This window comes from Heptranchias perlo, chromosome 2 (genome assembly GCF_035084215.1).
Source record: "Heptranchias perlo isolate sHepPer1 chromosome 2, sHepPer1.hap1, whole genome shotgun sequence".
Lineage (NCBI taxonomy): Eukaryota > Metazoa > Chordata > Chondrichthyes > Hexanchiformes > Hexanchidae > Heptranchias > Heptranchias perlo.
Genome location: NC_090326.1, coordinates 74,670,221 through 74,685,654, shown reverse-complemented (window position 1 = coordinate 74,685,654; position 15,434 = coordinate 74,670,221). Strand labels below are relative to the sequence as shown.

Below are 15,434 nucleotides of genomic sequence, written 5' to 3'. Positions count from 1 at the left end.
TTTGGATTCACCTTTGCCTGATCTGCCAAAGCAATTTCATATCCCCTTTTTGCCCTCCTGATTTCTCTCTTAACTCTACTCCGGCAATCTCTATACTCTTCAAGGGATCCACTTGATCCCAGCTGCCTATGCATGTCATATGCCTCCTTCTTCTTTTTGACTAGTGCCTCAATCTCCCGAGTCATCCAAGGTTCCCTACTTCTACCAGCCTTGCCCTTCACTTTATAAGGAATGTGCTTACCCTGAACCCTGGTTAACACACTTTTGAAAGCCTCCCACTTACCAGACGTCCCTTTGCCTGCCAACAGACTCTCCCAATCAACTTCTGAAAGTTGCTGTCTAATACCATCAAAATTGGCCTTTCCCCAATTTAGAATTTTAACTTTTGGGCCAGACCTATCCTTCTCCATAGCTATCTTAAAACTAATGGAATTATGATCACTGGTCCCAAAGTGATCCCTCACTAACACTTCTGTCACCTGCCCTTCCTTATTTCCCAAGAGGAGGTCAAGTTTTGCCCCCTCTCTAGTCGGGCCATCCACATACTGAATGAGAAATTCCTCCTGAATACACTCAACCTGTTTCGACCTGTTTTCGGGTACAGAATGGTCGTCGCATATTTCCGGCGAGCTGAGGACACCAATCGGGCGTCCAGATGCAGTTTGAAGAGGACCAATTTGAGCAAACTGCCTTGCTGGCAGTGATTCGCAGCTAAGTCCTAGGAGAAGAGGGGCAGGGGGAGGAGGAGAATGGGAGGGGGGCTAGCATAGGCCGGCAGTGGTCTGCAAAAGTGTTGTGAAGCCAGATGGGACACTCCAGCTGCACATGAAGGTAAGTTTAAAAGAAAATACTTACCTTTTTAGGTGGTGGCCTCCAGCGGTCCCTTTAAGGACTGCTGGTTAGGCTGCTGTAGAACCCAAAATCCTGAGTGGATCTTGCCCAGCACATGCTTTGCTCAGTCCAAAAGAATTTCTGGAAGAGGTCCTAAAATAGGCGTTAGGCTAACATTAACATATGCAAAGAACAAACGCCTGTTTCAGATGGCTTCCGGGGATTCCTGAATATTGTCCAACCCAAATGATGTTGGACGTATTTCAGGCACCCTTGGGGCACGGGAGACGACAATGGAAAATTGGTGCTTTTTGGCCCTGTTCTGCACCCAAAAAACGAGCGCAGCAAAATCCAATTTCTCTCCCAGTCTCTCTTATTTTTTATTAACTTTACTTTCACATTGCTATAACTAATAAAGACTATTCTAAATTGCTGTAACTTCTTTTCTTAAAAATTTATTTTGAATCCTTACTTAATTTTTTTTCTCGGTGCCTCCCAGGTCCCATCGCATGTTTGGAGCTGGGATCCGCACTGCAAAATGTAGCCTCTCATTGGGTGAAAACTAACTGTAAAAGCTAGCTTTTCAATCACATGAGATCCGGAAGTGTGAACATAGGAACAGGAGTAGGCCATTCAGCCCCTCGTGCCTGCTCCGCCATTTGATAAGATCATGGCTGATCTGTGATCTAGCTCCATATACCAGCCTTTGGCCCATATCCCTTAATACCTTCGGTTGCCAAAAAGCTATCTATCTCGCATTTAAATTTAGCACGGTCAATATGGTCACATTATAGGCTTGGCTAGGTTACTTTTAACAGTTTTCAGCATCTGAAGAGAAAGTTCTACCAATCGACAAAGTTATGTCATCAGCATAGTTATGTGATGCATGTCACCTTGTTGCACCTCTCGCCTCTTCTTTAAACTCCTCGCTGCATTCTATCTTAACCCCTTGTCTCCTAGGCATGCCCCATTTCTTTTCTCCCCTCGGGTACTTTAACTCCCTTCATCCCTACTCCAACTTATTACCACTCCTCTGCCTTTCTACTGTCCCTCTGTCATTCCAGGCTTGAATTCCCCCTTCAATAAGCCCACAGCTGCCCTTTGTGACTTTCTTGGCATTCTTTGAAGGGCCCATCAACCACCCGTTGCTGCCTCCTTATGAGCAGCAATTCCAATTGCCCCATACTGCTCCCTCGCGAACCTTTCATCCCAGCGCACCCACTGGGAGCTAACCTCACCAACCTCTTCCCTGTCCCACTCACTCCACTCACCGCTGCTGTCTTGGACTCTGCCAATGGACCAACAATCATCACACCCTCTGCATTTCCCTGCAGAATGTCCTGTCGCTCGCAAACAAGGCCCTTGCCATCTACAACCTTACTGTGAACGATTGCGTTGACATCCTGACTTTGACTGAAACTTGGCTCATGGGTGGCGACACCTTACTCCTTACTGAAGCCTCCCTGCCAGGTTATACTTCCTCCACCAGCCCTGCCCAAACTGCTGCAGTGGCGGTGTGCCCCTTATCGCCAAATCACACCATGGTCTCTCCACCTACTCCTTTAGCTTTTCCTTTCCTTCCAGCACCTCATCTTGTTCTACCCCTCTCACCTCTCCTTTAAAATCTTTGTTGTCCTCCCACTCTTCCTCCCTCAACTACTGCACTGAGCGATTCCTCATTATTGGTGAATTCAATCTTCATCTCAGCTCTGCTTGCCCTCTCTCTTTTGAATTCACTGCCATCCTGTCCTCCCTAAACCCCTCCCTCCATATAAACTCTTCTACTCATTCTCACTGCCAACCCCACAACTTTGCCATCTCCTATGGCCTCTCTACTCCCTTGGCCTCGATCACAGACAAAGCCATCTCCAACCACTTCCGACGACTCCCCTTTACCTTTCCCACCAAGCCATACTCCTCCCCGCCTCCCCCCCCCAGGCTTCCCCCTGCCTTAGCTCTGAACCCGCGTCTTTCCTCTCATGCTCTCTCCAAGCTCATCTTGAGACCCATCTCCTGCTCCCTTGATGCCATTCCCACTAAACCGTTGACCACCAACTTCTTTTCCTCACCTCCATACTAGTTGACATTGTAAATGGATCCCTCTCCTCAGGTCCCATCCCTTTCCCTTTCAAAACCACAGTCATCACCGCTCTCCTCAAAAAAAAAAAACACCCTTGACTCCTCTGTCCTTGCAAACTACCGCCCCATTTCCAACCTCCCTTTCCTCTCCAAAGTTCTTGAATGTGGTGTTGCCTCCCAAATCCGTGCCAACTTTCCTACAATTCTACATTTGAATCTCCAATCAAATTTCTGTCCCTGCCACAGCATCAAAATCAAAATCACAAATATCATCCTCTGTGACTGTGACCATGGTACACTATCTTTCCTCATTCTCCTCAACCTCTCTGCAGCCTTTGACATGGTTGACCACACCAACTCTCCTCCAAAGCCTCTCTTCCATTGTCCAGCACAGTTGGACTGCCCTTGCTTGGTTTCACTCTTACCTACCCGATCGTAGATCGAGCATCCGCAGGAACGGCTTCTCTTCCCACTCCTTCACCATTACCTCCAGAGTCCCCAAGCATCTTTCCTTGGCCTCCTCCTCTTTCTCATCTACATGCTGCCTCTTAGCACCATCATCCACACAAAATGGGGTCAGCTTCCACATGTACTCTAACGACTCCCAGCTCTACCTCTCCATCATCTCTCTCAACCTCTCCACCACCTCTATGTTGTCACATTGCTTGTCCAACATTTGGTCTTGGATGAGCTGCGATGTCCTTTTAAAAACTGGGAAGATCAAAGCCATCATATTTGGCCTCCACCACAAATTCTGTACCCTTGCCACCAATTCCACCCCCCTCTCCAGCCGTTATCTCAGGTTGAACCAGACTGGTTAACCCTCAATCAATAATAAAAACAGAAAATGCTGGAGAAGCTCAGCAAGTCAGGCAGCATCTGTGGACAAAGAAACAGAGTTAACGTTTCAGGTTGAAGACCTTTCATCGGAACTGGAAGATGTTAAAGAGTTAACGTTTTTAAGCAAATACAGAGCCAGGGAAAGGGATGGGAGGAAGGGGAGGGGAGGAAAGAACAAAAGGGAAGGTCTGTGATAGGGTAGAAACCAAAAGTTATTAAATGACAAAAGGGATGATGGTGCAAGGCAAGGAAGGTGGTAACGGGACAGGTTATGAAACAAAAGATTGATCAGAAGTAGCTGTAAATGGCAACAGCAAAACCATTACCAGCACTTGCTGACTGAAAAAAATGAGAGCAGTGGTTATGATCTGAAGTTATTGAAATCATTGAGTCCAGAAGGTTCTAAAGTGCCTAAATGGAAGATGAGGTGCTGTTCCTCGACCTTACGTTGAGCTTCATTGGAACAGTGTAAGAGGCTGAAGACAGAGAGGTGGGAGTGGGACGGGGAATTAAAATGGCAAGCAACTATCAGATCAGGATCACACTTGCGGACTGAGCAGAAGTGTTCAGCAAAGCAATCACCCAATCTGTGTTTGGTCTCCCCAGTGTAGAGGAGACCTCATTATGAGCAGCGAATACAGTATACTAAATTGAAAGAAGTACAAGTAAACCGCTATTTCACCTGGAAGGAGTGTGTGGGGCCCTGTACGGTGGGAAGGGAGGAGGTGAAGGGGCAGGTGTTGCATCTCTATGGAAGAGTGGACCAGGGTGTCACGGTCCCTTTGGAATGCTGAAAGGGGTGGGGAAGATGCGTTTCGTGGTGGCATCGCGCTGGAGGTGGCGGAAATGGCAGAGGATGATCCGTTGAATATGGAGGCTGGTGGGGTGGAAGGTGAAGGCAAGAGGGACCCTATTGTGGTTCTGGGAGAGAGGGGATGGGGTGAGGGCAGAAGTGTGGGAAATAGGATGGACGTGGTCGGGGCCCTGCCAACCACAGTGGAAGGGAATCCTCGGTTGAGGAAAAAGGAAGACGTATCGGAAGCACTGGTGCGGAAGGTGGCATCGTCAGAACAAATCGTAGAATCATAGAAGTTTACAACATGGAAACAGGCCCTTCGGCCCAACATGTCCATGTCGCCCAGTTTATACCACTAAGCTAGTCCCAATTGCCTGCACTTGGCCCATATCCCTCTATACCCATCTTACCCATGTAACAAATGCGACAGAGACGGAGAAACTGGGAGAAGGGAATAGAGTCCTTACAGGAAGCGGGGTGGGAGGAAATGTAATCCGGGTAGCTGTGGGAGTCGGTGGGCTTATAATAAATATTGGTTGACAGCCTATACGCAGAAATGGAGATAGAGAAGTTGAGGAAGGGAAGGGGAGAGTCGGAGATGGACCATGTAAAGGCGAGGGAAGGGTAGAAATTGGAAGCAAAGTTGTTGAAATTTTCCAGTTCGGGGCGAGAGCAGGAAATGGCACCGATACAGTCATCAATGTACCGGAAAAAGAGGTGAGGGAGGGGATCTGAGTAGGACTGGAACAAGGAATGTTCCACATATCCCACAAAAAGGCTGGCATAGCTGGGACCCATACGGGTTCCTCAGCTGAGCACCCAGCCCCATATCCTCTCCATCACAAAAATTGCCTACTTCCATCTCCATAACATACCCCATTTCTGCCCCTACCTCAGCGCGTCTGCTGCTGAAATCTTCATTCATGCCTTTGTCACCTCCAGACTTGATATTCCATCCTTCATCTTCCGTAAACTTCTGTTGCCTGTTTCCTATCCCACACCAGGTCCCACTCATCTATCACCGCTCTCCTTGATGACCTACATTGTATCGCAGTCTCCCAACTCTAATTTAAAATTCTAATCCTTGTGCTCTAATCCATCAATGGCCTCACTACTCCCTATCTCTGTAATCTCCTTCTCCAAGAACTCTGTGTTCCTCCAACTCTGCCTCTTGTGTATCCCCCACTTCCTTTGCCCTACTATTGCCTTCAGTTATCTAGGCCTCACGCTTTGAAATTCCCTTCTTCAATCTGTTTGCCTCTTTCTCTACTCCTTTAAGAATTCCTTAAAATCCATCTCTTTGACCATGCTTTTGGCCACCACTCCTAATATCTCTTTCTTTGTCTCAGTGTCCATTTATTTCTGATTACGCCTCTGTGAAGTTCTTTAGGACATTTTTATGTGTTAATGGTGCTATATAAAAACAAATTGCTGTTGAAAGAACTTAACCAAAAAATAATACAATTTGACCATGGCAGAACTCTTTAAATTGCACTTTGCTTCAGGCATGAAATGTACTTCACATAATGCTTGAAAATGTCTCTTTGAATAGCAGCAAACCATTTTCTTCCCTGTATGAGGTCCTCAGCAAATTTAAAAGATATCCCCTGCTATTTAGTCTTCCTGAATCGCTCCACATGTACCATTACACCAGTAAGTTGTACTACCACTCAAATGTTTCTCTTAATTACAAATGAAAACAAGCAATCTTTTCAAATCTCAACACTATCATTCTAAGGATTGCAGTGGATAACCAATGTCGGATGCAAACTTTTATCCCTTGTTGTTAACGTAACTGGAGCACTTCCATAGTGTGTGAGATTAGACAGTGAAGGTATGTGAAACTAACAATGCAGGTGTGTGAGGTGAGACAGTTCAGATTTGTGGGACTAAACAAGGCAGGCATGTGAGGTTAGACTGTGCAACTATGTGAACCTGGTGTGTGAGACTAGACGGTGCAAGTGTGTGAGATTACCAGTGCAGATATGACACTAGACAGTTCAGGTGTGTGGTGTTAGGGTAGTTCTTTGAGGTTAGATCGAGCATGTGCATGACTGAACACTGCAGGAGTACGAGACTAGACAGAACAGGTGTGTCCTCCGTGCTCTCCAAGAGGAGAGCACCACTAATATTGGACAGTTCATACGAATTGAAAAGAGCCTCAATTGCATTTCCACTTTACAGTTTAAAAACCTGAGCTATTTTAATGTACTCCTATAGATAAGGACGACTGCCTTGCTTTAAATGGGTTTGTGATGAGTCTCACACTCCAACACGTGGCTCCTGTGCTGACACCTCGCCCTCATCCTCTGACTGAGTCTCCAGCGCGCCCCCTACAGGCCGCAAGACGGCAGTCCCTGGCGGAAGTGACGTACGCGGGTCGATAAAGCGCGCCGGGGGCTGGGTTCTTTCTCTTCCGGCTGGCGCGCCATCATCGGGTGAGAGGCGGCGGCTGCTCGCTGTGCGCGGCGCCATCCGGTGCCATCCTGCGCCCGCTTCACCCATCGGGCCCGCCCGGCGCCAGGTTCGTGAGGCGCGCTGCACCGCGGCCACGGTCGCCCCGGTATTGGTGCAGAATCTCGCCTGCGAGCCCCAGTAATGGGGACCGTGGGGCGGCAGGGCCTGGGCCTGGGCCACAGTCCGCGGCTTAACGGGGCCGAGACAGCCCGGACCGGGGGGAGGGGAGGAGGAGGAGGAGAGTTCCGCGCTGTCCGCCGGGGATCGGTGCTTGGGGCCTTTGCTAATGTTTAACGTGCTCTCCCCGCAGACTGACCCAAGATGGGAGCCTACAAGTACATGCAGGAGCTGTGGAGGAAGAAGCAGTCGGACGTGATGCGCTTCTTGCTGCGGGTCCGCTGCTGGCAGTACCGCCAACTCTCGGCTTTGCACCGGGCTCCCCGGCCCACCAGGCCCGACAAGGCTCGCAGGCTGGGCTACAAGGCCAAGCAAGGTAAGGACAGGTGGAGGGAAGCGGTTGCTGCAGTAGTTTGTTGGGGCTTCAGTTCACCGGTGACCAGATCCTGGCCCTTAACATTCTGGGTCTGTAAACCAGACGAAGTATAAAGTAAGTCCGGAAAGTAGAGCCTGGGGAAGCAAACACACATTGGTGAAAAGTTGGCTTTAAACACTTTTATACTCTGTGGTGAACTCAGTGGAATCTGCCAGACACAGTAAAAGTGATCAAAATGCAGTTAGTTGCTGTGATGAAAATGTTGGAGGAGTGGAGGGATAAGCTTGGGCCAGATGGTCTGTTCCTGTTGTCAATCCCACTTCTGACAATAGCTTTTTAGCTCTTTCAAGAAGCCGGTGCGATGGGCCGAATGGCCTCTTTGTATCATTCTATGATTCTAATGTGTATATGAGTGAAGTTCCGAGGAGAGGGTACATTCATGTGAGCTATCAGGTCTCTAGTTGCAAATTTATTTTTGTAAATTATAATTGAATTGTGACAGCTGATCACTTTGAATTGTATATAACTAACTGATGAACGTATGTAACAGTGGGTCTTAGTGTCTGTTGATCGAAGGTGGATTTTGCAATATGATCTGAGTATTCTAATGCAGCATGTTGGTGCAGTACAGTGAAGTGGTAGTGTCCACAATTGCTTTACATGGTACTGTTAAGTCTGAATCTAGCAGCTTACCGCATCTGAAAAGAAAAAAAAGTAACATTTTGAAGGTAGATGCTTTAGAACAAGAGTAGCCTTGTGTTGTTATTGACAGTTCTAATGTAGATACTTAATCCATTGTATGAAACATACGGCTGATCTCTGTCCTTCATAGGTTACGTTATCTATCGTGTTCGAGTTCGTCGTGGTGGCCGCAAACGTCCCGTTCCCAAGGGTGCAACCTATGGTAAACCAGTGCATCATGGTGTCAATCAGCTGAAGTTTGCGCGGAGCCTTCAATCTGTTGCTGAGGTATGGTGTTTAATCAAAGCATAGCGTTCTAAACTTTTGCATATTGATGCTTTTTGATCTGAGCAATCCAGAGCGCTGGCTAGAGTCATTCTCTTTGATGTGTGAAGGGAACCAAAAAGGTCTTGGGATTTTTGATCATTTTTCCATGGAAAGGACCTTTTGTATGATTTATATTAAAATGTTACCTTTAAAATGAATTCAGCTCCCATTGGATTAAAATTATCACTGCAGCCAGAAGATTGGTGTGTTTTAAAGCTAGATGGACCAGTTTGAGGGAAGTTGCTACTCAAGTGTCACTTTGAGACAGCAAGTGAATTCACTCATCCCAAACTCTCGTCGATGTGGTCCTTCATTTTGAGGATGGCAGGAGATAGTTTCTAGGGATGCACACCGGGGGAAGGTGAGTAGTAAATAGTTTACTTGGCAGTTCTACTATCCATTCTGTAGAGGGGCCAGAAGGGCAAAAAGAAACACGATCCATTCAGTTTGGTGTAAGGTATGGTAAGGGTGGGTAGAGTTCCTGTTTGTGAGAGCCAACAGAGAGTCTACAGAGAGCAAGTTGCATTCAATGATATGGCTGATAAGAAATAGTTAACAGTCCACTGATGGGGTTGGTGTGGCATATTTGAGAGGAGGGAACTGAAGTTAGTTGGATTATGGTGAGATTTGATTATAACTCTTGCTCTGTACAGTGACTTGCTGTTTGTAAAATAACAATTCTTTTATTTGGCTTTGACTAAAATGTAGTCAGTCCACCCTACTGGGAGATTGGAAAAACAAACTTGAGGATAAGTAAAAAGACAGAATATCGGTTCAGATCACCGGGGACCTATTGTTACGTCCCCTGGTTATGGCATTGTATGATTAGAGATTGGACAATACAGGCACAGGGTGCACTTACAGGAACAATCAGCACCACTGAACTGGAGAGAATATCGAAGGGGAAACTCAAAGTCTAACACACATTCTGGGATGTGCTTATTTTTTGTGTGTGAGGGACCCTGTGAATATTGATGAACTCTGGGTACCTAATTTCTGAAAGATAGTGTCAACTACTTAAAAGGAACAGAGTGCCACTTTTCCAAGAAAAGAAACTTCATTGTACAACAATGTGCTAGTCAGTCAAAGTGAATAGTGACTATCATATTTACGACCTTTAGTGGAAACACAAGTGGAAACTTTTTCGCTGCGTATACCCTATCACACCCTTTCATTATCTTGAAGACCTCCATCAGGTCACACCTCGGCCTTTTCTAGAGAAAGGCGCCCCAGCCTGTCTCTTTCCTCTTAACTATGGGCAGTGAATGGTATCAGCAGGCAGGGGCTCGAATGATAGGTGAAAACAGTGTCATTGGGGCTAGAGTGGGTAAGCAGAATTGGCATGAATAGTGCAGGGGAGGAAGGGAAGGAAATACTAAAATAAACACTGTGATTGAGATAACTCTAGTGTAGTTGTCTGATATTTGATTTCTTCTGACACTTCACTTCAAATTAGAATACAAGATGCAACTTGTCAGGGTGGTCCCTATTTAGTGTCTAAGGTTTCACTACTGTGGTCAGTGCTCCACTGAACTTATTTCTGTTCCTCTGAAGCTGCTGCTTTCCTCTTATTCTTCCTGCAATTTATAAAAACCTAAGTTTGGTGTTACACAATGACTGCATGCTCATACTCTTTTGAATCTTAGTGTTCTGTAGTGTGGAATTTAGATTTTCATCCAGCTTTCTCAATATAAAAATTTGGCTATATATTTGAGTTCACTTGCAGTGTAGAAGATTGTACCCTTACCTCTTGGAACTCAGACTCTGCCACAGGCATCTCAACACATGACAGACAGCTGCATTTTTCAAGGAAATCTAGTTATTGGGTGGGTTCCATAGAGCTAATCAGAGTCTGTCCTCAGTTTGGAAACTGATATAACCTGCAGAGTACTGTCTAAATAAGGTACACCACTGATTTTTTTCCACTGGTGGACAAGTCCATTTTAGCAAAATAGCTAGTTTTGGTAAGTGTGATTTAATGTGGAATAGTTTGTATTGTCAGCTGATAGTCCACAGCCCAGATATGGTGGGTTATGATTCCTGATTCCAGTGAAATTGTCTAGGATCATCCTTTTAAGATTGAACCTAGCACATGTGAAGTTTGCTGGGTTGTGTTTAAAGCTGGTGTCAGTCAGAACTTGCAGCTCAAAGGGTGGAAATTGCTGCTAAGTTGTGCTGTAGAGAAAAATTTTGCTTTTGGGCCTGCTGTAGATAGCCCATTTGTGCAAACAGTTCTTCACAGCTCATTTTTTTGAATACTCAAATCATGTAAATTGGTGTTCCTCTGATTTGCATTTAAGTTCACCGTTTTGAGAGCATGGTCCGTTAACAGTTTTCTCGTTTCTTTCCTTTAGGAGCGAGCTGGTCGTCACTGCGGAGGACTGAGAGTGCTTGCCTCGTACTGGGTGGGTGAAGATGCCACATATAAGTTCTTTGAGGTTGTTCTAATCGACCCATTCCACAAAGCTATCCGACGCAACCCCGATACACAATGGATCACAAAGCCTGTGCACAAACACAGAGAAATGCGTGGGCTAACATCTGCTGGCAAGAAGAGTCGTGGTTTGGGCAAGGGTCACCAATACCATCTTACTATTGGAGGCTCTCGTCGTGCTTCATGGAGAAGGCGCAATACACTGCAGCTCCGTCGCTACCGTTAATGTGTAGTGTCTGTATATTTTACATTGGTAAATAAATTGTTTTGGGGGTTTTCCTGCACCAGTGGTAAGCGACTCATTTCAATGGTGATGACATTATCACGCTATTGAGAGAATGGTTTGATCAATAGAAATGAGTGGCTGCAGTGGTTGGCCAGCAGTGCCTCGAGCTTATCTCCTGCTAGCTTCAGTGCTGCAGTCTTCATAACCCAAGGTGGACTAGGAATCAGCAGCTGGATGGCATTGCTGTTTTTTCCTATCTTTTTTTGTATGTCAGTTTGTATAAAAACTTGAACATCCACATCTTGGTAATTCAGTGTAAAGGTTGTTTCCCTTCTTTGGTATGATGGTTTGAGTTAACTTCAGTTTGGCAGGCTAAAAAATCTGCAGCCTAGCTAAATTAAAGCTATAAAGAGACACATTGTCACAAACTTAAGTTTAATCAAGAGCCCTGTGGTCTAAGTGCCTTCTTGCACAAAGTTCTGGACACCTATTATCTCCTGTCTTTGCAATGTTTCCGTAGCATTTTCACTTCAAACTTAATAGTAATGAAACCACCTCTGGTTGATGGAAAGATGAGCCCAATTGCCCAGTGAAGTGCCAGCCCTGTAGCTGGCTGTTCCAGTTCACCTTCCTAAAAATGGTCATGCTTCCTCAAACCCTAGCCCAAGTCCTCTGCCTCCATATGAGAATATCACTGTTAGTTCTCTAGTGTTTAGAAGCTTTTCAAGTGGAAAATTAATGATTCTGAAAGTTATTACAGTGGTGTAAGACATGTCATTAGTTGAGTTTGGCTGTGTGCCTGTGGTCAGACTAAAAATAAGAAAAATAGGGAAGAGAATCAATAAATAGGCCAATTGCAGAGAGTTAATGGGATGAATGACCAACTAACTGTTTAAATAGGGAAGTCTTAGATGATTCAAAAAATCAAGATGACAGAGTGACATAAAAAGAATACATGGTAAAAAGGTGTGGGAGAGGACACAGTTAAAAAGGTGATCAAATTAATAAATACACTAAGTCTACAGTCAAAACAGAATCGTGGCAGAGCACTGTATCTGCCAGTCCTGAAGAGAAAAATTGGATCAACAACATAGGCTGCCAGCACTGCTTGGATGAAAAGTCTTGTTTTCTCTTCCTTCATATAGCATCTTGAGTCTATGAAATGTGGCACTGCTGGCAATCTGGGAAGATGTACCACATTTTTGCTAGAGGTGAGCAGTTTATGGGAGCAAGGAGAATGGATCAACAATCACCACTCTTTTAGTGCACGTGGGCTCTTATTGGGTCAATTAGAGGGCCAGTAGGAAGGATATTCACATTTCCCACTGCTGTTGGCAGTTCATGAGACTTGTGGTGTTTGCTTTCTTTACATTGATTTTGCAGTAATTGTTCCTGTTCCTGACTGCATTTATAGTATAAAAGTGCCATTTTAGGCCTTTTTGCCTCTGAATTGTTTATTCCTAGTGGTAAATTGGATTTTGTCTTGAGTTTAATGTTTTTTTTTTAATTTATAAAGTCCTGTACTGCTAGGATGAACATATAATGGCTTGGATCTGTCACCCAAGATTTCTCATGGTGGGGGTCATAGCAGTGCCATCCTCAACATGGCAACAGCTCTGCTTGTTTATGCAGTGCAGCTGCAAACAATGGTAAGATCACAGGGTCACTTAGCTGAAATGGTCACTTTGATAAACATCTTAAGACTATCAATAAAGATAGTCATCCTTGTCTCTGCAGTATTGCTGAAGTAGCCATTCCTGAAACATATGATGTGAATTTGCAAAGTGAACCAACTAGAGACAGTGAGATTGTGTTTAGAGAGATAGTTGTCTATTTGTGTGAATTGACCCCTCATCTCGATATAAAGTACTATTTATTTGCCTTCCAGAAAGAGCAGCATATCCTGTTTCAGCAGCTGGTGTATGGAGTAACGGTTCTCTGTTAGGGTCCCTGGACCATTATAATTTAACAGGCTATTGGGCAGTTAACAGTGCACTCCAGACCATAAAGGATGCATGATCCACTTATGAAGTGAAGTTGAATTTGAGTATCTAGTGCAGAGCCCTGATAACTGACACTCTATACTAGAACATTTGAGACGCTGCTGTATGGTCAAGAGATTTCAACTTAATATCACACTACTTATAAAACCTATTATGGTGCTGTCTATGCACATTGTTGCTGAGAATTTCAAGTGTCCAGATATTTTTAAAACAATACTTTACATTTATACAGAGCCTTTAATGTGTAAATGTCCCATAACATTTCACAGGAGTGAGGAAAAACACCCAGCAGAAAAAATGAGGGTAATCAAAAACTTGGTCAAAGATGATCTTAAATGGAGAGAAGTAGAGGGGTTTAGGAAGGGAATTCCAGTGAGACCTAGGCAGCAGAAGGCATAGCCACAAATGGTGGGACGAAGGGCAGGAGAAGTAAAAGACTAAAGTCAGGAATTTGGGCAGTTAGAGATGGGGAGGGAGAAGGCCATGAAGGTATTTAAACAATTTTAAATCTAGTCAATGTTGGTCGGCATGGTGGGTGAGTGGGACTTGGTATGAAAGTGCATGCGCAATCGTTTTGGGGTGTTGGAGGGTGGAGAATGGAAGGCCAACCGATATGAGCATTGGAGTGATGAGTGGAGCTGACAAAGGCATGTATGAAGGTTTCCATGGTAGGTGGGCAATAGTATTGAAGTAGAAGTAGGATGTCTTTGTGGGTGGCTGCATGCAGAATTAGAAGCTGTGTTTGGAGTCACATAGGATTCTGAAGTTCAGCCGGAGACGGTGATCAAGGAGGAGACTGGAATTGATGGTGCGGGTGTTGATTTTGTGAGGGGACCGGAGATGATGGCTCTGGAGGAAGTTATGGCTTATCTAAGATTATGTTGAACAAGCAGTCTGATAGTATAGAGGTAGTTGAGTTGAAAGAGGTGGTAGAGGTAGACCTGAGTGTAATTGGTGTACATGTGGAAGCTGACTCCATTTCAGCAGTTGATCCTGCCATGGGGCAGCATGTAGATGAGGAAAAGGAGGCGGCCAAAAATAAATCCTTGGGGGGGAGGGGGGGTGTTTCCTGAGGTGACAATGCTAGAAATGTTCTAAGGTTGGATAGGTAGGTGATTCCAGGTGAGGGTAGTCTCTTAGGACTGGACGTCAGAGGTGATGAAATAAAAGCATAAAATGCTGGAAATAATCAGCAGGTCAGGCAGCATCTGTGGAGAGAGAAAACAGTAAACCTTTCATCAGCACTGTCATCGATCTGAAACGTTAACTCTCTCCCCGGATGCTGCCTGATCTGCTGAGTACTTCCAACATTTTCTGTTTTTATTTCAGATTTCCAGCATCAGCAGAATTTTGCTTTTGTATCAGGAGATGAATTGTAAGGGGACGATCTGGTCAACTATGTTGAAGACTATAGAGAGGATTAGAAGGGATAATATCATTTGTAAATTTCATTGGTGATGTTGAGTGGCAGAAGCCTGATTGGAAAGACTTGAAGGGGTTCTGGAGAAATGGGCATGGATTTGGGAGGTGAGAATACATTCAGGGAGGTTGGAGATGGGGCAACAGTGAGGACAAGTATCAAGGGTGGTCTTTTTTCACGAGGGGGGTGATGGTAGTTTTGAAAGAGGAGTGAGTGTGTGCCTGAAGAGTAGGAGCCACATTCAGTATCAGCTAGTATGGGGGTCAGTAACGGAAGTAGGGCGTTCAGTGCGAATATGGTTGAGGGAGCAAGAGGTAGGTCTTGTGAATGAAATGAGCTTCTAGAGAGTGAGGGGTGAAATGTGGATTCAAGAATAAGGTTGGCGGATGACTGATCCAGGAGAAATGTAAAGTGACTTGGCTAGAGGAGGGATGCATCGGAGAGGCTGAAGTAGGGAGACAGTAACAGGTTTGGGTTCAGAGCACCCTCCAAAATGCGAATGGACACGAAGGGAATTCTGTGTTACATAGGCATAGCGGAGATTAGGCAAGATATGTAGAGGTTATGAACTGAAGGTGGGGAGGAGACAATATGAAATCTGAGGGCCAGGATGATGACAGCATAGGGTCAGCTTGGAGCATCCACCAGCCAATGTCCAGATGCAGAGTCAGTAGTGGAGAGGGGATGGTTGGATCCAGGAGCCGTCGGAGGAGCAAAGCCTCAGCTGAGGCGCTGGTACGGTTGTCTAGTGAATTCAGAGAGCAGAGGTTGATCCTGGGGTCCAGTGGAGGTGGATAGTGGCATCAGGTGCTGCTAGTGCCCATCAGTGAACTAGCAGACCAGTTTG

At 45.4% G+C, this 15,434-nt stretch overlaps 1 protein-coding gene across 3 annotated transcripts in view; it reads left to right on the top strand.

The window, feature by feature from the left end:
- The window catches only part of rpl15 (ribosomal protein L15), a 499,976-nt gene extending 488,754 nt beyond the window's left edge, over positions 1-11,222 (top strand). The window contains exons 1-4 of one of the 3 annotated variants that reach the window (XM_068003014.1): positions 6,898-6,984; positions 7,314-7,496; positions 8,329-8,465; positions 10,859-11,222. In XM_068003014.1, coding sequence (XP_067859115.1) covers positions 7,325-7,496; positions 8,329-8,465; positions 10,859-11,164 — 615 coding nt within the window. In that variant the 5' untranslated portion in view covers positions 6,898-6,984; positions 7,314-7,324 and the 3' untranslated portion in view covers positions 11,165-11,222. Of the gene's footprint in view, positions 1-6,897; positions 7,071-7,313; positions 7,497-8,328; positions 8,466-10,858 lie in introns of those variants that run through there. The other 2 variants (XM_068003004.1, XM_068003022.1) reach the window with 2 other exon arrangements.
- The last annotated feature ends 4,212 nt before the right edge of the window (positions 11,223-15,434 follow it).